Source organism: Medicago sativa, chromosome 7 (genome assembly GCF_051527215.1).
Source record: "Medicago sativa cultivar Bolivia chromosome 7, Bolivia_mono, whole genome shotgun sequence".
Lineage (NCBI taxonomy): Eukaryota > Viridiplantae > Streptophyta > Magnoliopsida > Fabales > Fabaceae > Medicago > Medicago sativa.
The window spans coordinates 88,089,546-88,115,422 of record NC_140755.1 but is presented as its reverse complement, the minus strand read 5'-3'; the positions used below and the strand labels follow the sequence as shown (position 1 = coordinate 88,115,422).

The 25,877-nt window shown below is 34.7% G+C and overlaps 1 protein-coding gene and 1 non-coding gene across 2 annotated transcripts; both read left to right on the top strand.

Moving 5' to 3' along the window:
- The first annotated feature begins 20,707 nt into the window (after positions 1 to 20,707).
- On the top strand, positions 20,708 to 24,277 carry LOC146909836 (curculin-like (mannose-binding) lectin family protein / PAN domain-containing protein). Its single transcript, XM_085730717.1, has 3 exons — positions 20,708 to 21,099; positions 21,407 to 21,549; positions 21,720 to 24,277. Exon 3 carries the CDS (start codon positions 21,797 to 21,799, stop codon positions 24,068 to 24,070), a length of 2,274 nt encoding a protein of 757 aa, XP_085586843.1. The 5' UTR covers positions 20,708 to 21,099; positions 21,407 to 21,549; positions 21,720 to 21,796; the 3' UTR covers positions 24,071 to 24,277.
- A 1,325-nt stretch (positions 24,278 to 25,602) lies between these two features.
- TRNAK-CUU (transfer RNA lysine (anticodon CUU)) lies at positions 25,603 to 25,675 on the top strand. Its single transcript has one exon. It is a non-coding gene; the product is annotated as a tRNA-Lys (tRNA).
- Positions 25,676 to 25,877: the final 202 nt, after the last annotated feature.

Genomic DNA, 25,877 nt, shown 5'->3' with positions numbered 1-25,877 from the left:
CTCAAATGGTGTCTACAAACAGATCGGTTTGGCTGAAGGTGCATGGAATCCCCCTCCATGTATGGGATGAGCCATTGTTCAAGCAGCTTGGTGCTTTAGTGGGTGTTTTTGAGGATTTTGACGAAGATACAATAACAAGGAAGCAGTTAGATGTTGCACGAATACGAGTTTCAATAGAAAGGAAGTTTTTTATTGATGTGAGGGTGAAGATCAGGGTGGTTGGGGCGGAGTATTCCTTGTGGATGGTGGAGGAAGGTGGTGGTCGGAGATGTCTGACGAAGGAGAGAGGATGGCATGGTGATGATGTCATGTCTGTGGGGTCCAGAGAAGCTGAGGTGTTGGGTGAGGAAAATGAGTTTTACACTGATGATGACGTGGCGAGTGTTAGCTCCCATAATTCTGGTCATCTTGGGATAGGGTGTGAACATCCTAGGTTGGACTCTAGACATGAGACAAAGAAGCAAACAGGGAGGCAGGAGGAGGTTTCTAGGGGTTATAAGTGTATAGTTCCCTCAAAAGCTGATTTGTTTTTGAATGATCAAATACTTGGTGGACATGTGGCAGGGGGGTCAAAGGATGTTGATGGGAGAGAGAAGGAAGTTGACAGTTGTATAAGGTTGGAAGGAGAGATGGCTGGGACCCGTGCGGCGAAGTTGCAGGTTGAAGGGGAGCAGGTTCCACACGCGCGGGCAGGTAGTGATGGGAGTGTAAATGGTGGGGTCCGGACACAGGAGTCTCCTGGGTCGGTTATTGGAGGAGGTTTCCCAGTTTTGAGGACCCACTTGGTACTTGGTGGGCACAGAGGTGATGGGCTGGAAGTGGCCCAATCTTTTGTTGAGGTACTAAATAGGCCCAGTTTTCCCAATAAGATCCCTACGATGGAGAAAGGAAATAAAGGGTGTTTAATTAGGAATTCTGGGCAGCAGGAGAGTGGTGAATTAGGTGGTGTTAAACGGAACCAACACATTAGATTTTGTTACGAAGAATCTGATGTGTTAGAGTACAGTGACTCAGTTGGGGATTCGGAAACGGATGTACAAAGGCTATTGAAGGTGAGGCAAAAGAATAGGAAGAAGAAAACTATGGGCTCCCTAGAAAAGAAACAATTGGTGGCAGCTATGGAGGGTAAGGTTCTTGGAAGTCCTAAAGTGGGTATGAAGGAAAAGCGGAAGAGTGCTAAGAGTGATTTGAAGAGAAGGGCGCACTCTTTTCAAGAGGAAGGTCTTGAGGATGATTGTTTTGAGGATGATGGTAAAGGAAGGTGTTCTTATTCTTGTGATCAGCTGGAGTATGTTGGAGGGTGCCGAAGTAGTGATTTAGTTGATGGGGGGTTAGGCCTTAAACAACTAGCAGCAAAGAAGGTGCTTAAAATCCAAAAAGGTTCAGGGGTTTCCTATACCATGAAAGAGGTTCCTATTATTGAAAAACTTGTGGCTTTGGAAGAGGTCGCGGTGAAATATAAAGTTAGTAGGGAGGAAGAAAGGTTTGGTCAATGATAGTGACGACCTTTAATGTGAGGGGGTTAGGAGGAAGGGTGAAGAAGAATAAAATTCGGGATTTCGTGAGAATGAATAACGTGAACTTTTTGGCGGTGCAAGAAACAAAATTACAAGACATCTCCGCGGAGCTTTGCTACTCGCTTTGGGGTGGGATAGATTGTGATTGGGCGTTTAGACCTTCGGAAGGGAATAGTGGTGGGATCCTATCTATTTGGAGGAAATCAAGTTCTAATTTTTTGTTCTCTTTTCAAGGAGAAGGTTATGTGGGAGTGTGCTTGGAATGGGGTGTGGAAAAAAAGAGATGCATTGTGGTGAATATTTACTCTAAATGTGACTTGGTGGCAAAAAGGAGGATGTGGGAGGAGTAGGTTAAGGAGCGGAGGAGTAGAGGTGGGGGGCATGGTGTGTTCTTGGTGATTTTAATGTGGTGTGTAGGAGTGATGAGAGGAGATGTGTTGATGAAGATGTATCATCCGGGCAACTTTTGGAGATGTATCTTTTTAATAATTTTATAGGTGAGATGGAGTTGGAGGATTTAAATCTTTTAGGCCGCCGGTTCACTTGGTACCATCCAAATGGGAGATCCATGAGTCGGATAGATAGGGTTCTTGTTTTGGAGGAGTGGAACCTTATGTGGGGGGATAACTCTCTTTGGGTGCTTCCTAGAGACGTTTCGGACCATTGTCCATTGTTGTTGAAAATTGGTGGGTGGGATTGGGGTCCAAAACCGTTTCGCTTCAATAATTTTTGGCTTGAGAATTCGAATTTCAAGGGTGTGGTGGAGGAGGCATGGAGGAATCAAGATGTGAGTGGGTGGATGAGTTATGTGTTAAAAGAGAAGATGAAGGGCCTTAAAGTGAAACTCAAGGTTTGGAATAAAGAGGAGTATGGGGGAATGGAAGAGAGGGTGGAGAAGTTAGTGGGGGAGATTAAAGATTTAGATGAAAAAGGGGAGGATGGTACGTTGGTGGAGGGGGAAGTGAGAGAGCGTAAGGCAAAATTTGAGGAACTTTGGAGGCTTCTTAAGGCGAAGGACGCTTCAATTGTTCAAAGGTCCCGTTCGAGATGGCTTAAGGAGGGTGATGCTAATTCTAGGTATTTTCATAATTGTCTTAAGGCAAGGAAGAGTAGAAATTCGATCAAGGCATTAAAGGAGGGAGATGGGTGGGTGGTCTTGCCTTATGACATCCGTAGGAAAGTGGTGGATTATTTTACTAATCATGTGGCGAATAGTAGTTGGGAAAGACCGAAGTTGGATGGGGTTATTTTTGACCGGATTTCGGAGGAGGAGAAGGGGAGATTAATTGCTCCGTTTACTTTGGAGGAGATTGAGGCGGTGGTTAGAGATAGTGATGGTGCCAAAAGTCCGGGTCCGGATGGTTTCAATTTTGCTTTTGTTAAGGACTTTTGGTATTTGATTAAGAATGAGGTGAGAATAATGTTTGATCAATTCCATGCAAATGAGAGGTTGTCGAAAAGTATGTTGGCATATTTTGTGACTTTAATTCCTAAAGTGTCTTCCCCTTTGGAGTTGAAGGATTTTAGGCCTATCTCTTTGTTAGGTAGTCTTTATAAATTATTGGCAAAGCTGCTTGCAAGAAGATTGGCGAGCGTCATGAATTCCATAATATCACCATCACAATCGGCTTTCCTTAAAGGGAGAAATTTGGTGGACGGGGTGTTGGTGGTGAATGAGTTGGTAGATTATGCTAAGAAGGCCATGAAGGAATGTTTGATCTTTAAAGTTGATTTTGAAAAAGCATATGACTCGGTGGATTGGGGTTTTTTAGAGTATATGTTGTATCGGGTAGGGATGGGGGAGAAATGGGTGGCTTGGATGAAAGCTTGTGTGTGTGGAGGATCTATGTCTATTCTTGTCAATGGGAGTCCAACGGAGGAGATAAGCATTCACCGTGGTCTTAAGCAAGGTGATCCTCTAGCTCCATTTTTGTTTCTTTTGGTGGCGGAGGGTTTTAGTGGTATGATGAGGAAAGCTAGGGAGGAAAATTTGTTTGAAGGCTTTGAGTTAGGAGGTAACGGGGTGGTGGTTTCTCATTTACAATATGCCGATGATACGCTTTGTATTGGGAAACCGACGGTGGAGAATCTTTGGGCTATGAAATCAATCCTCCGTGGCTTTGAGATGGTTTCGGGTTTGAAGATCAATTTTCTAAGAGTTCTTTGATTGGGGTGAATGGTAGGGAGGAGTTTATGGTTATGGCGTGTGATTTTTTGAATTGTAGTAGGGGATGTCTTCCATTTAAATATTTGGGTTTTCCGATGGGAGCTAATGGGAGGAGCTTGTCTACGTGGGATCCATTGGTGGAGGCATTGAATGGTAAGTTAAATACGTGGGGTCATAAGTATATTAGCTTTGGAGGTAGAATAGTGCTCTTGAATTCGGTTCTTAACTCGATTCCCATCTTTTACTTGTCTTTCTTAAAGATGCCGGTAAAGGTGTGGAAGAGGATTGTTAGAATTCAAAGGGAATTTCTGTGGGGTGGGGTGGGAGGAGGTAAGAAGATTAGTTGGGTGAAGTGGGAAGAGGTGTGTCAACATAAAAGTAAGGGTGGGTTGGGTGTTAAGGATATTAGGGTGATGAATTTGAGCCTTTTAGCTAAGTGGAGGTGGAGGTTACTAGAAGGTGAGAATTCCTTGTGGAAGGAGGTGCTTGAGGAGAAGTATGGTCCGTGTGTGGGGAGAGTGTTGGAGGGGGATAATTCTTCTTGGCCAAGGTTTGCATCAACTTGGTGGAAGGACTTGGTGAAGTTAGGGGATTTTGGTGAGGTGGGTTGGTTTAATGCGGAGGTAGTGCGTAAGGTGGGGAATGGTATGTCGACGAGTTTTTGGAATGATAAGTGGCAAGGGGATCGGTGTTTTAGGCTAAAGTATCCTAGACTTTATATGATCTCGAGTCAAAGAGAGGCGATGGTGGGGGAGGTGGGAGTTGTTACGGAGGATGGGAGGGAGTGGAATTTAAGTTGGAGACGTCGACCTTTTGTTTGGGAGGAAGAGTTGATTTTGAGTCTCCGGGAGGACCTAGAGGGGTTCACGTGGTCCCTTAATGAAGATGTGTGGAGGTGGAAGCTTGATGATAATGGGGTATTCTCGGTGAAGTCGGCATATATTAGGTTGAAGAGTGTGATTGATACGGAGGATGTTTGGGGAGAGGAGGAAAAAAGGGTGTTTGCTAATTTATGGAAGTGCCCGGCTCCATCAAAGGTAGTGGCGTTTGCATGGAAAGCTTTGCTTAACCGTGTCCCAACTAAGGCTAACCTTCTTGTGCGGAATGTTCTTCATCCGGATGTGTCAATCAATTGTGTGTTGTGTAATGAGGCGGCCGAGTCTACTAACCATCTGTTTTTGCATTGCAACTTTGCGAGCCTTGTATGGTCTCGGTTGATGACTTGGTTGAATTGCCATTTTGTAATCCCTCATAACCTCTTTGTCCGTTGGGAGTGTTGGAGGATTAGGGGTGGTAATAAAAATCGATCAAGAGGCTTGTGGTTGATTTGGCTCACGACGATTTGGATTTTGTGGAGAGTAAGGAATGATATAATATTTAAAGGGATCACTCAAGGGGTGGATGAGGTTGTGGAGGCGGTGAAGGTTTTAGCGTGGCGTTGGGTGTTAGAAAGAATGAAAATCCCGGTGTGTCTTTTCTATGAGTGGTGTTGGGATCCCATCTATTGTCTTGGTAGGGTTCCAATCGCTCCTTAATGGCGTTGCTTGTGGAGGTTTTCTGGTCCTTGTTGCTGTCTTGTGGTGTGCCTGTTGTGGCTTCTGGTTTGGGCCTGATCAGTTTGTGTGGATAGTAGCTGCGGCTTGTTTCTTTTCATCTATTGCTGTTCGGTTTTGGCTATCAGTTTGGGAGGTTTTTTCTATGGGTCTGCTATCACAGGGGATTTGGTTCCTATTGTATTGTTTTTTCTTCTGTTTTGCAACTCTGGTGTTGAAGCACGACTATGCGTGTTCTCTCGAGCATGTATAGTTTTGCTTCACTATTTTGGTGTGTTGCTTGTTGCTTGGCTTTCTGTCTATATGCGGGGCTTTTTGTATCTTTGTTCGACAATCCGCGGTTTAATGCTTCTTGCATTTCCGTCGTGAATAATATTTGCCATTTAAAAAAAAAAGTATGAAAACAAAGCAATTGTTTTTACTACTCGGCTAACTACCTCACAGAAGAAAAAGAATTTTGTTTTCTCTCTTCCAATTTTCTAATTCCTGAGATAAACATCTTCCTGATCAAATTATTATTCTTGCTGTTCTGTAACCTCCATAACTAGGAGAAGGACCTGTTGAATCCTGGGGAGTTTGCGCACATTGAGGCAGATAAATTTCAAGGATAGTCTTCGTGACGCCTCAGGTTAATACTAACGTGATTTTACAGGTTTACTTTCTAGTTTGTTTTGCAGAATCTGGTTCATTGTTATTTAAAGTTGCGGTGGCTGCTGTGTTATTCGAAGTTGTGGTTGTTGCGTTATTATTTAAAGTTGCGGTGTTGCGGTTGCTGTCTACACATCAGGTACAACAATCTTGGAATTTATCCCTTTATAACTGTGACCGCAAATCAAGGTTTGGGTGATTGGAAAATTAGTGCAGACCTTCTACAAGGTACACAACTTTCATTCAATAATTAATTGTCAAAAATATTGCCGTGAACTTCTATATGTTATATATTTGTCTTTTGAATTAGAATCATTATTGTTTATCTAACAATTGATTTCCAAAATAAATTGCCGAACCTGATTCATATATTTGCTATATGAAATAGTAGAAACATTGCTATTCATTTATTTAGTTTTATACGTGATTGTGATTGCAATTGTTATTGTTTTATTATTATTATCATTATCATTATTATAATTATTATTATGGAATCTGCTTTGTTGAAATGCTCTTACAATAAAATTTTTAAACAAAAAATCGGACATCATATTGCTCGATATAGTTACAAAGATGGAAACAACCAAGCTATCGATTCTAAATTTAATTTACAAGTTTTGACAGGTGATATACATGTAAATGTTGTTTCTCATACAATATTTTCAATGAAGGAAAAACCATGGGTGGTAGACTCAGGCTCTACCTCGCATATTTGTGCAAATAAAAATATGTTCACATCTTTTAAAGCTATAGAGAAAGGAAAGGAACATATCATTTTAAGTGATTTGAGAACAGTTGATGTTCTTGGTATAGGAAAAGTGGATTTAAAACCCGCTTCTGGAAAAATCATTTCTTTAAGTAATGTTTTATATGTGCCTCACATGAGTTATAATTTGGTGTCTGTGTCTATATTGAGCAAAGCGGGTGTAACAGTCACTTTTGAATCAAACAAAGTTTTACTTTCAAAATGCGGGGGCTTTGTAGGCGAAGGATTTTATAATAATGGTTTATTTGTATTGGATATCTCTACAATTATGAATAAAAATATTTCCTCTGCATGTTTGATTGATTCATATGATATTTGGCATGCTAGATTAGGACATATTAGTTCTTCATATGTTTTTAAATTAGATCGTCTTGGTATAATTTCTCTTGGTGATAAACAACATGATAAATGTGATGTTTGTGTTGAATGTAAATTAACCAAAAAGACATGTCCACCTGTGCAACGTGAATCTAATTTGCTTGATTTAATTCATACTGATTTAGGAGATTTAAATCAAACTCCAACAAGAGGTGGTAAATGTTATTATGTGACTTTTATAGATGATTTCTCTAGATACACTAAGGTTTATTTATTAAGGCATAAAGATGAAGCGTTTGACATGTTTTTATCTTATAAAGCTGAAGTAGAGAATCAATTAAATAAGAAAATTAAAAGAGTTAGATCTGATCGTGGTGGTGAGTATATTTCTTTTAATGAATTTTGTGAAAAAGAAGGCATTATACATGAAATAACTCCTCCTTATTCTCCTGAATCTAATGGCGTAGCTGAAAGGAAAAATAGGACTTTAAAAGAAATGATGAATTCTATGCTAGTTAGTTCTCATGCTCCTAATAATCTTTGGGGTGAAGCTTTATTGTCTGCATGTTTTTTATTAAATAGAATACCTCATAGAACTACAGGTAAGACACCATATGAACTTTGGAGAGGTCATCAACCTAACTTGAAATATTTAAGAGTGTGGGGGTGTCTTGCTAAAGTCATGTTACCTGAACCTAAGAAAAGAAAGTTAGGATCTAAAAAATCTGATTGTATGTTTATAGGATATGCTCAAAATAGTGCTGCCTATAGGTTTCTTGTTTTGAAAAGTGATGTTTTGGATTGCAATATAATTATGGAAACTAAGAATGCTGAATTTTTTGAAAATATTTTTCCTTTGAAATCTAAATCTGAAGGTAGCTCTAAGCAACCTTTAGAAATTAATTTTGAAGGTCCTAATGAGGAATTAAGGAGAAGTACACGACAAAGAAAAGAGACATCCTTCGGAAGTGATTTTTATATTTATCTTGTTGATAATGAGCGTAAAAATTTTCAAGAAGCTATTTCTTCTTCTGATTCAAAATTTTGGAAAGAAGCTATTAAAACCGAAATTGATTTTATTACCAAAAACAAAACTTGGATTTTAGTCGATTTACCTCCAGGATCAAAAACTATTGGTTACAAATGGATTTTTAAAAGAAAATATAATCCTGATGGGTCAATCGATAAATACAAAGCTTGTTTAGTTGCAAAAGGTTTTTCTCAAAAAGAAAACATTGATTATTTTGATACTTTTGCTCCGGTAACGAGAATTTCCTCAATTCGGATTTTAATAGCTTTAGCTTCTATTTATAAACTTGTTATACATCAAATGGATGTAAAAACTGCATTTTCAAACGGGTGATTTAGAAGAGGAAAATTATATGGCTCAACCTGAAGGATGTGTTGTTTCTGGTCAAGAGAAAAAGGTGTGTAAACTCCTTAAATCTTTATATAGTTTGAAACAAGCACCAAAACAGTGGCATGAAAAATTTAATGAAATTTTGATTAGTGATGGTTTCTCCTCTATTGAAGTTGATAAATGTGTTTATGTTAAATCTTTGGATGGAGAACATGTTATTATATGCTTATATGTGGATGACATGCTCATTTTTGGTACTTGCATTGATATTGTGATCAGAACTAAATCTTTTCTTTCATCTAAGTTTGATATGAAAGACATGGGCGAAGCAAGTGTTATTTTAGGAGTAAGAATCATAAGGAAGGGTGATAGTATAATACTATCCCAACAACATTATGTTGAGAAACTTCTTAAAAAGTTTGGTCATTTTGACTCTAATCATGTGAGTACCCCTTATGATGCTAACTCTAAATTAGTGAAAAATAGAGGTGATCCTGTTAACCAGAATCAGTATTCTCAAGTAATTGGGAGCTTACTGCATCTGATGAATTTTTCTCGACCTGATATTGCATATGCAGTAGGTCGCTTGAGTAGATATACTCATAACCCGAGTCAGGATCACTGACAGGCACTTGCTAGACTTATGAAATATTTGAAAGGTACCATGAATTATGGTATTGTATATAGTGGATTTCCCGCTGTACTAGAAGGGTATAGCGATGCTAACTGGATCTCTGATTCAGATGAGACAAAATCTACTAGTGGTTATGTATTCACACTAGGTGGTGGTGCGATTACATGGAGATCAGCTAAACAAACAATAATTTCTAGATCAACTATGGAGTAAGAGTTTGTAGCTCTTGAGTTGACTGGTAGTGAAGCTGAGTGGTTAAGAAATATTTTGGCAAGTATTCCTTTAGGAACAAAACCAACACCATCAGTGTCAATTCATTGTGATAGCCAATCGGCTATAGCTATTGCAAAGAATACATCTTACAATGGCAAAAATAGACTTGTACGTCTGAGACATAATATAGTAAAGCAATTGCAAAAATATGGAACTATATCAATCGATTATGTGAAGTCAGAAGTGAATCTAGCCGATCCACTGACAAAGCCTCTAGGGATGAAATTAATATGTGAAACATCGAGGGGAATGGGACTTGAGCCAATTGAAAACGATAAGTAATGGTAACCCAACCTTTGTGATTGGAGATCCCATGAAGAAGGTTCAATGGGAAAAACAAGTTACTTGTTAGTTCTGTTAGCACTAAAACTTTTCGTCCCTTTCCTATGGTGTATGATATTGGATGTGCGAGTGCTAATCTATATAAAATTGATGGGTAAGCTTAAAAGGCTTTTAATGATTACCATAAGCCCTTATGGGTGGTGTGTGGTTGGAGCATGCACTAGATGGAATCACCTATATGAGTGTCAAGTGGGGCCGCTTGCATGAGACCGTGGCGGGTCTCTAGAGCACTCATGAATACCAGGCACGCGCATGGCCTAATAGCGCGCAACGGCGTAATAGCATGAATTGTGGGGGTGTAATGTGACTGTGAGACCTCTAACACATAGCAAGTGTCTTGGGTTCCATAGCTTGCTAAACCAATTCACTATGTGTTAAGTCTTACTAGTCTAGGACGGGTTCCATAGCTTGCTATATTGTTCCGATGCATTACATCTACCGATGTTTACTCAGGAAAATTCTTTTATTCTTTTATTTTAACTTTTGAAATATGTGGGGGATTGTCGTATTTTTATACTATTTATTATATTTCAAAAGCTATAATTTTCATGCTTTATTTCATACTGATATGACCATAAATTAATTGTTTTACTTGGTCAATGAGGGAGTTAACTTCTAACCTGTATATGTTTTTCCTTTCCATTACTTTTGTAAAACGTTTTTAATGTGTAACAGATTGACTATTTATTAGCAACGGTATTGACATATACAGAGACACGTTTTCCTCACTTCTATTATGCTATATCAGTATGAAAACAAAGCAATTGTTTTTACTACTCGGCTAACTACCTCACAGAAGAAAAAGAATTTTGTTTTCTCTCTTCCAATTTTCTAATTCCTGAGATAAACATCTTCCTGATCAAATTATTATTCTTGCTGTTCTGTAACCTCCATAACTAGGAGAAGGACCTGTTGAATCCTGGGGAGTTTGCGCACATTGAGGCGGATAAATTCCAAGGACAGTCTTCGTGATGCCTCAGGTTAATACTAACGTGATTTTACAGGTTTACTTTCTAGTTTGTTTTGCAGAATCTGATTCGTTGTTATTTGAAGTTGCGGTGGCTGCGGTGTTATTCGAAGTTGTGGTTGCTGCGTTATTACTTAAAGTTGCGGTGTTGCGGTTGCTGTCTACACATCAGGTACAACAAATATTACTCGGATTGATTCGCGCAAGCAGAGAAGCTAAACATGCATAAAAGCAAAAACATCAAACTTGAATATTATCATGAAACCAATTTTTACATTATATGGCACATGAATTAAATCAATGAAAGATAAAGTACGTTGCTGGTGATGAAGAGACATATATAAATGAGCTCCAGCTCCATAAAGAAGTTTGCACTCCCTGGCCTCAAAGGCGTCTCTACCATTGGATACATTCCAAAATGAGGGAAAACGAAAAATTGATGAATTGAATGGTAGAGTAGAATTGGTTCTATTGTGTAGGTTTGCATGTGTGTCACATTCGTAAAAGCCACAGTAACACATAAACTCATAAACTCTACTTTGTAGCTTCTAAAAATAATATTGCTTCACGCGTGTCTTTTGCCATCAAACGTGCAATCAAACACGTGTTTAAAATGATCTCAACCGTTAACTTGAAATTAAACGATCGAGATAAAAAATAATAATGCCGTATTACACAGTTACTATGCCAAATCCAGTTTCACAAATTAGAGGGAGAGTATAAAAGAATGAACAACAAGAGGAGGCAGTATGTCGCATAGTGCCACAAAGAACCTTGTAGATGAGATCAAATTAAGGCAAACAAAGTTTTGGCATGTATTAGAAAACAAAAAACAAATACAGGTCGCTATAGAAGGATCTTTTGTTTTATCATTTTTGTTTTTGGTTGGACCGTTCTAGTCAGATGCCAACAAACATGAATATTGACATTCAAAAACTTAATGTTGGAAAACAAGAGAACAAAAGATAAAATATCTAATTAGAGAAAACTTAAAGCATGCGTGGTGGCCTGTATTTAATTACATAAATCTTCATTTAATTTTTATTTACACAATTATTTACGTGAATCTTTAATGTAAAAGTAACCAAAGTAAAAAGTGTAATGGTGTAATTTTTTTTTTCAGTATAATGGTGCAATTGAAATTTTAAAAACAAAACATGAAATAAAACAGTTTTTCCAAATAAATAACACTTGATTATTTGTGTTTTTTTTTTTTTTTTGATAAAACATGAGTTAAATACCAATACCCAATGGATTGAACTATAACAGTCACATATATTTTTTTTTTTTGTCAAGTAGCCTAGTGGCTATAATTCACACAATTTAATTGTGGAAAAGTGGGGTGTCTGGGTTCGAACACCGGCCCCTGCATATAATATGCAATATCCTACCAACTGAGATAAGATCACGGGATCAATCACATATCTTTTTTCCCCTAAAAAAGTCACATTTCTTTTTTCTCGAGGCAATAGTCACATATATATCTTGTCAAAATAAAAGTAAGAGTTGCATAAAAACGTACACATTCATAAATCTAAATTAATCATGCAGTGGATTGCAATCTTGGATCATGTATATTTTTTGTAGATATCTTGGATTGGGAGTTAGCACCGAACTGATCGGGAGTTAGGACCCGATAGGGTATTTAGAATTTTCAGAAGGGTCTATAAGCAATCTAATTGGCCTATTTAGCAATTCTTATCAGAATATGAGTGCCCCAAGTCCAAACCAAGATATACCATGTTTAAAAATTGCAACTATACTAGGCCGAGACAAATTCGAAACTATATTTCGTAACAAAAATAGTAAGAGTTGCTAATTTCACACCCATTATTATTATTATTTTTATCAAGTAGTCTAGTGGTTAGAGTTCATCTTATAAGGTGAATAAGTGGGGTGTCCGGGGTTCGAACCCCGACCCATGCATATAATAATGCATTATCCTATCAATTGAGCTATGCTCACGCGACTCACACCCATTATTTCTAATACATCTTTCCTTGACAACTTAAGACAAATTCGAAACTATATTTTGTAACAAAAATAGTAAGAGTTGCTAATTTCACACCCATTATTTCTAATACATCCTTCCTTGACAACTTAAAATAGGATATAAGTGAAAAATTACATTATATATTTATTGTAAAAACTAGGAGAATCCCAAGTGTCATCTCCATCTTTTCAACATCTTCATCATTCAGTCCCGCATTTGCAGAATGATTATAACTCGTTCTAATTACAAACAATGTATGAAATGCATGTGCGCACATTCACACACGCATAAAACCATGTTATTTGTGTAAAATATCCATTTTTTTTAGCAATGATCAATCTTCATCGTAAGTAGGATCTCCCCTTCCGATTACACATTTCTCATCAACAAGATGTGAACATGAGATATTGTTTAAAAGATGTGAGTTCGGTTCTAGATGGACCAACATAATGCTGAATAAGTGAATCAAATCTTTTATTACATATTATTTTTATAGTTTAGATATGTTGCATTTTTAAATTTTTTTAAAAATATATCATATATGTATATTGTTTATACATTTGTTACATTAAACATATATTTTATACTATAAAGGACATCTAAGTCTATTTTTTTTACAATAAAGAATCATGCGGCCAACGCAAGTTGGTCCAATTAGTAAGGATTCAACTCAAATTCCATAAAGATTTGAGTTCGAATCCAACTGTTAATGTGCTGATCTCGTTGGTAGTAATACGTAAGTATAAACTCTTTCAACACTTTCAGAATGTTGACACTCTTCTCAATCGTGCTAATCTCTCAGACCCAATCCAACCTATCTAACATTTTGTTAGATAGACATGTTAGTGATATTTTATCATCATAATGATACACAAGTGGAGTCCGATAGACCCACTACCCTAGTTTATTTATTTTAATAACTTGTTTATCCCTTTACCGTTATCCACCACATTTACTCTTAGAAGAAATCCTACATCCTGACAGATCACTTCATCATAAATGTTAAAAGTATAGCCATTTAAAGTGACAATTCATTTTTAAAAAATAGTGAATAATATCACTTGTGAAGGAACAATTAAATACCTCTTTAGTCTGATCATTTAACTTTAAAATTGATTGATTTAGTCTCTTAACTAATGTAAATTAACACAATTTGATCTCTTAACTTATAAAAATCTACTATCATATATTCATATTCATCTATTTTGAGGGGTCTAGTCGTGTGAACATATACAAGTTAATAGATCAAAATGATTAATTTTAAAGTTTAATGACCAAACAGAACTTTGAAAATAAGTTAAAAGATGAAATTGATCAATTTAAAAGTTAAGGGTCGAAGAATGTATTAACAAATTGGGAGAAACGTCACGGGTTTGAGTTAACAAACTACTCAGAGTAATCCGTATATTAATTTAGAGTTTAGACCCTTTCATTGTTGCCTCTCACGCTGCATTCCAAAAAGGGCTAGCTTTCTTCACAATATTATTATTAGATCAATTTTCTGTCACTTTTTAATATTGACAACAAATTTTCTGCTACTTAAGATAGTACTCCCTCCGTCCCATAATACTTGACACAGTTGACCTTATTACGCATGTCAATGCATAACTTTGAGCTTAAATATCTTAAATAATATATTAGAAAAAATTATGAAAATTTGATATTTTGAAAATACTGATCAAGACGAATCTAACGACATCTTATATGATATTATTTATCTTTGTAAATTAGTATAAAGATATGGTCAAAGTAAGTTAGGTCAAAATTGCACATTTTCAAATAGATCATCTATTGCGGGACGGAGGGAGTACCATACACTGTTAAACTTCATATGAACGGGAATAATTACCAGTGGGTCCATTCTGTAAATGAGAATTCGTGGAAGGGAAAAGGCCACTTTATCATTGCATTGCATGCCTTTTCACACATAGTTTAAAATTATGAATTCTTTTAATAGAAAGTGGAGAGATCAAAAGCGAATCTCCCTACTGTAATTGCTTTTGTATCTCCTAAAAGAATATTTCATTGTTTGCTTTAGACATAAACTTATATTATCCTTTTGTTAATAATTTAGAGTGCGACTTCTATCTTTGTACTATGATTGTAGTTAGGGTTTCGCTACCCAATATCAGAGTTAATTTTTTAAAAAAAATTGCTTCCCATAAACTTTAATTTTCTATTACACTAAGTTATCATTTTTGGTTCTTAAATATTAGTTCAAACAATTATTTCTATGAGTTGAAATTACATAATTAAATAGTTATTCCAGCTCATAAGACCCGTACAGCGCACGGGTCATCAATCTAGTAATAATATCATAGGGTTAATTTGTTCGTAAATTCTCGGATACCCTAAAATTTGGTCAGGTATATTGATGCGTTGTTGTAGACAAAATTCATTTTATTTTATTGTTTAAAATAAATTAATATAAGACAATGACATGCAATTGAATAATTGGATGATGAGTATATACTCAATCAAATTTTATAGGTAGCATTGTGTTCATCTAATTTTTATTTTTATTTTTGAAAGATGTTGATCTAATTTATTTTCATATGATTTTGGAATGACAAAATTAAATAACCTTACGACTTTATTTGATGGAAAATACTAACGAGTGTCTTCATGTCACTGTTTAAACACTTTAAATAGTATTTTTATGAGGAGATTTAAATTTAGGAGTAAATTTTTATAAAAACATGTGTATTTAATGCATTGGAATTTGAAGCGTTTGACTTTTTCAAAAAATGATTTTTAAATTTAGGATCCTTAAAAAGTTCCTTATAAACACCTGTTAGCAAAAACCTTGTTTAATTTCTCGAGTGGATTAATGAAGACCATTTTAAGCCAAGAAATTTTAAAAAAGACTTGTTAGCAAAGACTATTTAATTTCTCGAGTGGATTAATTCGACATCCTTTAAAAAAAATTTAATTCGACATATTAAAATGAAATCCAATCTTCCAGTATTTCAAATGAAATTTATTATAACTAGCTGAAAGAGGAACATTTGAACAAAATTTATTATAACTATCGGAAAGATGGATACTTACGTACGCGTCTTTCCGCTTTTTTTATTGCTTTAATATTTGTAAACTACAAACATTGTTTTATTTATGAAATTTTGATTTTAATTAAAAAAAGTATAATGTTTGGGGCATACAATTTGAAACATTGCAAGACGCGTGATAAAAAGTAGGATGAAATAAAAAACCTCTCCTTCATGAATGGGTAACTGGGTCGATTATTGTGGATTATGATAAAGGTTTGACTTTGTGTTTGTTTGGTTTGTCGTGTAGGAAGAATCGACATTGTTGTGGTCAATGAGCTTGCTAACTAGCTGGTTAAGAATCTCATTGTTTAAATTGAAAATATTTCGGTCTAGGTCAAAGTTCAAACCATGACCGGATATGGATATCCTCTCTTGCAGGTTCAAAGGAACCATCACATGGGTGCTTCCCATGACCTCTTATCATAATATGTGGTAAATGTTCAAGTACCAAAACTCTAAATCCACTTTATAATTACTAACTCATGGCCATTGATTCATGTATTCACACATTTGATCCTGAATTATCTCATAGATCTACAGCGTTTACTGACTTGAACGTTGCAGTGTCTTCGTAGATATCACTCTCCTCCATCCAAAAAGAAGGTTGTTGACTAAAGTCATTGGTATAATTGACAAAAAATATATGTTGGTATTATGTTTTCCTAAATTTTTTTTGAGGGATGTTTTCCAAATTCTATCACATACACACATATTGCTATTATCAATTATGCTAGAAAATAAAAAGTATATACTCGTATGGTCAAAGGTCGACGATAAAATTTGATTGATGACTTGTCGTGGGCTCGTAATTTAACACGTAGTGAAATTGAAAACCACCAGATACTTGTGTTTTTTCCCCATATAAATAACATTTGTATTTTGCTAAAAGAAGTATTCCACGTGATATCATTTCTATGAAATATGAAATACAAAAATGTATTTTAATAATAAAAAATCAAATACGAAAATGTAGATATTAAAAATTGCTAATAATTTAAGTTCTTTTATAAATTTCGTTTTATATCTAATATTTTTATGTGTAAATTAGGTATCTTCAGCGCACTCGAGCTTTGTGAAACCTAATTAAGGTGACAAACTCTCCTAACACCATCTTCAATGAAAGGATCTTAAAAATTTAAGACACAGTGCCTATAAGGCACCTCCATTAGGGTTAAACTTTTTCGGGGTCTTGTAAGATCCAGGTCTAATTTAAGACCCTTAATTTAAATGGGACCTACGCTTTTTTAATATTAAAAAATTATAATGTAATGATATAAAATTATTGATAATTGAGTAATGGGTCAAGTTTAAAAATTTTGTATTAGATGCTAGTTTGGAGGGATTGAGTGCTTATTTGGTATTACTGTTAAAAAATTATAAATGAATAATGTGTACACGTAGAGACCCATTTAAGTATAAAAAATGGATGTCTCAATTGAGGATGCTTTAAGATTGGATTCTTTAGTTAAGTTAAAAGAAACACATACCATCTTATCTAAATGCTCATGAGTTATATCTAATGTTTTGTTAAAAAATAAAAAGGAATATTTAAGTAATTTTTATGGTACAAAATGTAAAAAAGAAGTAGGTGATTTAAGAGAGATATAGTGTGTCAAATATTGTTTTTTTTTACAAACTAAATTGCTAACATCATTCACAAGTGATTTATATAGTGTGTGTTTATAGATTGCCACCAAATGAGAAATTGTTTATAAGAATTTGAGTTTAATTTTTAGATGGAATAATTTTATATCAAACTTTGTTTATTTCTTGACCGAACTTTGAATTATCCGAGTCTCATTCCTTATAAATCGGAGGCTGAAAATAAAAATTGTGTGGATGAATATTATAAATTCTAGGATTTTTAATTGGATTCCTAATCATGAAAAAAATCCTATGAGTTAATGATAGGACTCACTATATACTTTTTTGTATTTATCTCTCACTAAATGACGCTATCAATTTATTTTTCAAGTCAAATCTTATGTAACATTAGATGCTTTGAATTATTCAAAATATTAAAGTACCACTCCATTTGTCCATTTCATGCTTGCTTAGTGTTACTCCTCGTGATGGCTCAATCATTGGTCCATGGACGAAGAATTTGGGTGGACTGAAGAGGCAGGTCACTGCTTGGAAAAGGAATCAAATTTCAAGTATAAGACTTTAAAAAAAAAAAAATCAAGTATAAGCAACATCCACAAATTATGGGGTGTGCCAAGAGGAGAGTGTCTGTTCAAAGTGTGCATAACATTAACAAGTATAATCTTGATTGCAGAAAGGTTTATTTTTTTACCAACGTTGAAGTAAATTTTTATTTATACAAAAAAAACTTATTTATCTAGTCAATCTGCACTTTTATTGCCATGAATACGTCTGAATCATTGAGTATGCTAATTTCTATTTAATAGCTCTTGCATACCACAAACCAGAGGAAAATTAATCTTGACCTTGTTAAAAATTGTAATTCGTATATCATAACTTCATCTTCGTAAAGTATGAATTTGATAACTTTGCAACGACGTTGTAAAATATTTTATTGAAACATTAAATCAAATCTCCTTTTTTTAATATTCCAAAAAATATTATAGGAACTAATACTACAACAGATCGCTAAATATGATTAGACGTTTGTGTAAAAAAAATATCATGTTGTTAGTGTACATTTGTTAAACCATGTTATGAGTCTCATACTAAGCAGAAAAGAAAACTCAATGTGGTACTTAAGTCATAAAACTCTTATATCTAATAAACGAGTCTTTTGAATTGGGATATCCTCATGTGTTTAATATAGCAATTTATGTTTTTGTTGAGAGTTGAGCAACTGAAAATACTAACTTTAGGCTGGATTAAGATTTATCATTGAACAATGATAGATGAGTGAAACTTCAAAATAGAGAAATGAGTACCACATGATGAACCTCATGAAGTGAAATCCGTAAGGATTGTCACTCTTAAATGGAGTGAAAATGTTATGAGTTTCACATCGAATAGAAAAAAACACTCAATATTATTTGATATATGAGGCTCACCTATTTATAATATTATTTTAGGTTGGATTCTCCTCATGGACCTATGTTACAACAAACTCAACCATAACAATTAATTGTCAAATTACCAGAGGGTTGTACTAACAAGTGCTCTTAGAGCATCCACAATGGAAACTCTCATCTTTGAAGTTTTAAATGAGTCATACATTGACACATCACTTTTTAATAATAGTACATAATAGGTACTCAACCACTCCAATGGAGACCGTCTAACAAAATGTCTAATTGGGTCCCACCATTATTATTTATTTAACGGGTTTTGCTAGAAGACACCTTTTATGAAGGTGTCTTTTAGCAAGTTATTCTATGATCATTTGTTAAAAGACACCAACTAATTTTTATGAAGGTGTTTTTTAGCAAAGTTATAACTAAAAAGTGGAAATCACACCTTGAGGTGTGGATTGCTAAAAGACACCTTCATGGGTGGTTTCTAGCAAGACCCTTGTTTAATACACTATCTATTTTATACTATTAAAAAAACATGAAAATTATTATTTTAATAAAAAGGTGATGTATGCCCATTTAAGAATGAGGTCTTAATTTAGACATTGCATCTTTTAAGACTCTTAATTTTTTTTCCACAATGGGAGTACCTATTAGGTACCAGGTCTCAAATGTTTAAGACTCTTCCATTGTGGATGCTCTTATGATACTAGGCAAAGGCTACGGTGGGAGACCTTGATAGGTCTCCTACCGGTGAGAGACCTCCTTTTTTTTTTCCCTTGCAAAATATGAAAAAAATGAAAAAAATGGAAAATTATATAATTTTTTGAAAAATGAAAAAAAATGGAATATATAATTTTGAAAATCATTAAAAAATCTGATTTTTTTTGAAAATATATTATTTCATTTTTTTCGAAAAATCAGGATATATTATTTCATTTTTTAACGAAAATTTCAATTTTAAAAAATTATTTCATTTTTTTTCAAAAAATCTGGATATATTATTTCATTTTTTTATGAAAATTTCAATTTTAAAAAATTATTTCATTTTTTTCGAAAAATCTGGATATATTATTTCATTTTTTTACGAAAATTTCAATTTTAAAAAATTATTTCATTTTTTTTCGAAATATCTGGATATATTATTTCATTTTTTTACGAAAATTTCAATTTTAAAAAATTATTTCATTTTTTTTTGAAAAATCTGGATATATTATTTCATTTTTTTACGAAAATTTCAATTTTAAAAAATTATTTCATTTTTTTCGAAAAATCTGGATATATTATTTCATTTTTTTACGAAAATTTCAATTTTAAAAAATTATTTCATTTTTTTTCGAAAAATTTCGGTAAATTATTTTAATATTTTAAATTTATTATCGCTTTTACCAAAATACCCCTAATTTAAGAATGAAATAACAAAAGCATCATTTTTGTCCTTTTTTACTCAACCATTGGATTTAATTCAATGGCTTCATTCATTTTGCAAAAAAAAAAAAAACAAAAAAAATGAGGTCTCTCACCGGTAGGAGACCTATCAAGGTCTCCCACCCTAGACGGCGCCATGATACTAGTACTAGTTAAGAATTCAAAAAAGGAAACAATTGCTACTTTTTGAAATTCTATGCAGAAAAAGTTACTTTTTAAAATTTCAATAAGTCAAATACACAATTGCTAAGATAAATTTTTTAATTTTAGTTTCTTAACAAATGCCCCAAAACACTTTTTTAGCATTTCTCAATTTTTATAAATGGTAGTCTATGGCATTTGATTTTGACACTTAATAAATTGTTTTTGGAATTTCGTAATGATATAAATTAAGAATAATATGATCATACACAATTATTTGAAAATCAATAAATATCTTACTAGAATTTAAGTGTGAGTGATAACCCTGCGTCTACTAGAAATGAGTTAAATAAAAGAATATTTACTTCTTTTCAATTCAACAGTGGAAGGATCCACAATAAAATCCAGTAATTAATTCCAATAAAGTTTTTTTTAAAGATAATTACAATGAAGTAAATCCAAAAAATTTTCTATAATACAACAATAAAGTAAAAAAATTTCCTCTAAAAAGTAAATGTAAAATTTCTTAAAAATTCTTTTCCGTTGTCTTCCTTTTTGTTTTTTCACTTTTTCTTCTTCATCTTCTTCCTCTCCTTTTCCTTCTTCACCCTATCATCTCTCTCTCTCTCTCTCTCTCTCTCAAACACATTGCTTCCTTTCTTCACCCCATTTTCTCAAAAAACCTTCACAATTTTCATATTATTTTCCATCCTTCAAATCTAAACCCAACAAGCTTCAAAACAACACCATCTTCAACCTCACACATTTCACTCCCTCACACTCTTCAACTTCATCTTCATTCCAAACCAACCATCACAAAAAAAAAAAAAACTTTTTTCTTCATTTTTCAGTGTTCAAGTCTCATCTTCATTACCCTTTTCATCTTGGATGCTAAGAAAAGCAAGTACAAGAAAAAGGAAGAAACTTTCCATCTGGGTCATGAGATTTGGTATGTTCAAGTTCAACATTCCTAAGTTCTTAGCTTAGGCTTTTAATTTCCACTGTTTTTTATTTATTTACCTAGATCTTTCTAACTTAGAAAATGTCAAGATTACATTTTTCAGTTTTTCAGATGTAAGCAACATTATGCAAATTTGTCAAATTTCAATTTTCATTTATAGTTAGTTTCATATTCTGGCCCTGTTAATGAAATCAATCTGTGATAAATAACTTACTTTTTGGTCTAATTTGGGTCCCATCTTTGTATAAAGTTTCATTTTTTAGTACTCATATTCATCTCTTTACTGTTGTTTTAGACACAAAAGGGTCACAACACTGTTCAATTTGAAGCTCCTTTGTCAAATTCATGGTGGTAGCTTCCTAATTTGTTGCAAGATATTCATGGTGGCAGTGTGTGGTGTGGCTTATTGAGTTTCTGAGCTTTGGATTAACTATTAAGGTACCAAACTTGCACATTGTCTTCTACTTTTGTTTCTATTTGGAAATTTCTTTCATGCCCTTCAAATTTGACTTTATAGTTTACCTAATATTATTAGAAAATGGACGTGCTTTTGCCTTTTGAGCTGCTATCATTGACAAAATCCTCTAACTTACCTTATCTCTTCACAGGTTTTTGGTGCAAATGTGAGTTGACTATTGGACTCATCATAACATATCTTAATTTGTCTCTCTGAGCTTATATAGATATGCTTCAACTGGAGTGTTTCCTTAGATTAGGACTGTTGCTGTGTGTTTCATTTGGCTTCTTGCTACATCCTGTTGTAACAGCTGTGATACCATTAGGTTCAAAACTTTCTGTTGTTGATAATAATCGTTGGGTTTCTACCAATGGCGATTTTGCGTTCGGGTTCTTTAACATTTCCGATGAACCTAACCAGTTTAGTGTCGGCATTCGTTTCAATTCACAGTCCATTCCTTATAGCCAACAAGAACTTGTATGGGTTGCTGGTGCTCATGACAAAGTAAGCAACGTGTCCTATTTCCAACTCACTACACAAGGGGAACTTGTCTTGTTTGATTCCTTACATGGAGTCACTGTGTGGACCAGTCACACAGGAAATCGATCTGTTGTTTCGGCTGCTCTTCACGACAATGGAAATCTTGTTCTAATAGATGCAAAACAAAACATTATTTGGCAAAGTTTTAATACTCCTTCTGATACACTTCTCCCAGGACAGAGTTTAGCTGTTTACGACACGCTTCGTGCTTCAACAACAGACCCCGAGACTAGTTACTATAGTCTTTACATGAATGCTTCTGGTCGGTTGCAGCTTCGTTATCAGAGTAATATTGTATACTGGACGAGTGAAAGCCTCTCTTCTACTGGAAATCTCACTGCATTCCTTACAACTGATGGATCTTTGCAACTTCGAGACCAAAATTCGAAAGCTGTTTGGAGTGTGTTTGGAGAAGACCATAATGATTCTGTGAGTTATCGGTTTCTAAGGCTAGATTTGGATGGTAATCTCCGGTTATTCTCATGGATGGAAGCTTCACAATCATGGAGATCTGTTTGGCAAGCTGTTGAGAATCAATGCAAAGTTTTTGCTACTTGTGGCCAACGTGGTGTCTGTGTCTTCACTGCTTCAGGTTCTGCCGAATGCCGGTGCCCTTTTGAGGTAAATGAGACTGACAAATGTTTGGTTCCGTATGAACAAGGTTGTGCATCTGGCACCAACATGCAACAATACAAAAATTTACATCTATATGGAATTTATTCTTCAGATGATTCAGTTGTCACAACTAGCCTGCAGCAATGCGAACAGTTGTGCCTGAATGACTCTCGGTGTGCAGTCGCAACTTTTTCCAACAATGGGGGTCCACAATGCTCCATAATGAAAACCAGGTACATAACTGGCTATGAAGATCCATCTCTAAGCTCAATATCATTTGTTAAGAGCTGCTCAGGTCCATTTGCCGTAAATCCTGGTATCATGAAGTCGCCTCCATCTAAACCTTCTCCTCCAAGGATTTGTGTTCCGTGCTTGGTTGGGGCAGCCTCAGGAACATTTGTCATCTTTGCTTTTGTCCAGCTGGGAATTGTTTTCTTCATCTGTAGAAGAAAAAGCTCTGCTATGAGAAGAGTCACATTAGCTTTCACATTCCCGAATTCTAAAGGTTTAATGGTGTTATCCTTCTCAGAAATTAAGAGCATCACTGGTGATTTCAAGAATCGAGTAGGGCCAAATACGTTCAAGGGTGTGCTACCGAGCAATCGTCTGATGGCAATCAAAGACCTGAATGCAACCATAGAAGAAAGGAAATTCCGGAGTGCTGTTCTGAAGATAGGGAGCATCCACCACAAGAACCTAGTGAAGCTGGAGGGTTATTGCTGTGAGTTCAATCACAGATATTTGGTGTATGAATACGCCAAAAATGGTTCGCTGGAAAAGCATTTAGATGACTCTAGTCTATGCAAGAGGCTAACTTGGAGAAAGAGAGTTGAAATATGCTCAAGTGTTGCGAAGGCCATCTGTTATTTGCACTCAGGGTGTAGGGAGTTCTTAAGCCACGGGAATTTGAAATGTGAAAATGTGATGTTGGATGAAGATTCAGTTGCTAAGGTGTCTGAATATGGATTTGCAATAGTTGATGGTGAGGCTACATATTGCGGCTTTTCAGCTGGAAAAGATGTAGGAGATTTTGGCAAACTAGTATTAACCTTGTTGACCGGTCGAGATCACGAACAAGTTTGTGAATGGGCATACAAAGAATGGATGGAAGGGAGGGTAGCTAATGTGGTTGATAAAAGAATTGTCGGTGGTGCTGATTTGGAGGAACTTGAACGCTCATTAAGAATCGCATTCTGGTGCATTCAAGTCAATGAACATAGAAGACCTCCAATGGAAGAGGTAGTGAGAGTACTAGATGGTACGTTGAATGTTGATCCACCACCACCTCCATTTCATTTGCCATTTGATCCACAAGAAAATGGTTCAGAAACAGAATCAGTGGTTTAGTAGTGTTTATTATGCTAGTTTAATTTTTAGGAGGCACTTTTCATTAAGTTTACATTTTCAGTTGCCTTCAGATTGAACATGTATAGTAGGACTAACAAGTAGGGGAAAAATAGGCACGCCCTTTAATTTTTGTCCCTCAAACTATAAGGGACACTGATTGTAAAGTTTGAATATCATGTTTATTTGAGATTTGTGGCATCTTCCTTATTTAAGTCTCCATTTGAGCACTGACATGCTTAGCATTGTCTTTCATTTGGTGATGTGCAAATATTACTTTATTTGGATGTAAACAATATGCTTAAAGTTAGATTAAAAAACAGTATATGCTTAAATTGAATAGATAATAGTGAAGTATGGTAACTGGTTTCATTCGAAGAACATCACGGTGGGCTCATATGAGGAAAGTTTGAACAATTGAACAAAATTGTATTTACAACATCTTGGTTGCAAAATAGATGGGGTAAGCAATAAATTCTATCTTTTTGGTTGAACAAAATTTCCATTGTTGGCCTAATACAAAACTCTCAATTTTTACAAGTTAAAAGTGATTTTACAAATGTAACCAATTATTCTATACTGTTTTTTAAAATATCATTACAAGATAAAGGTCAGTTTTTATTTTTTAACACCAATTATTTAAAAATCAATTTTATTTAATGAAGATCTAAAATAGAAGTCCAGTTTCCAATTCTGTGACAGGTTTGTTCCATTTCATGTTTACATTGAGGAAAATGTTACGAACATTTTCTTTTTAATTTTTTCTCCAACACTCACTCTTATATTGAGTGAAATTCATGAGTTTTAACACTTTATGTGGGATCTACATTCAAAATGTAAAACTCATACGAGTTTCATCCAATAAAAGAGTGAATGCTGAAAAAAGTGTTAGAAAGAGTGTTCATAACCCTTCTCGTACCATACCATGAGGGATGGTTTTTAACCGAGGTAATACTATCTCCATAAATAAAAGATTCCACCGATTAAAACACAAGAATGGACTATTTTTATAGCGTGAAATTCACATTAATTTCTTTTTCTTTGATATTAACCCTTCAATTCTTAAAGAAAGAGGACCTTAGTAGTTTGGTGTTCGGCCCCATGAGGTAAATAAAATCTAGTCAATAATTGTTCTACAAAAGAATTAAAATTCATTCTCTCAAACCATTCGTCTTTTGATAAGACTCAATAACCATTTGATCTCAATCACTTGTTTAAATTCACATTAATTTCAAACTCACTTGGATTGAGTTAGTTTGATAGTATTGACTTGAAGCCTAACATTTTTCTCGATAAGCGAATGTTTTTAGCATTTACAAGTACGATTTTTGTAGTTGCATGGGTAGGCTTCATAGCTCATAGCTTGCCTAGAATTTTTTAGTCAAATTAGCTAGTTTATGAAACGAGGTGAATAGGCATTCTACTCAATGGGTCCGTTTGGATAATTGGATCCAATGTTGGTAGTTGACTCAAAACAATATTGACTGAATGTTTATTTTAATATATAAATCTTCTTTGAGATTATAATATAAGCAGCCCGTCTAGCTCAGATGGTAGAGCGCAAGGCTCTTAACCTTGTGGTCGTGGGTTCGAGCCCCACGGTTGGCGAAACTTATTTTTTTTATATTTTTTTGTAACATTTCAAAAGCATGGATGATGATTCTAAAAGGACATGTTCATGCAACGTCAATATTTGTTTATGACATTTTTGACTTCAAATCTTAGTGGAGCAGATATTCTTCTGCAATTCTGCGACTTTCTTCAATAAATTTGTGATTAGATTCTTTATGTGCTTCCATAATATTTGTTT

Excerpts from the sequence above, each read along its gene's own strand:
- LOC146909836 (XM_085730717.1), top strand. The coding sequence starts at position 21,797 with ATGCTTCAACTGGAGTGTTTCCTTAGATTAGGACTGTTGCTGTGTGTT.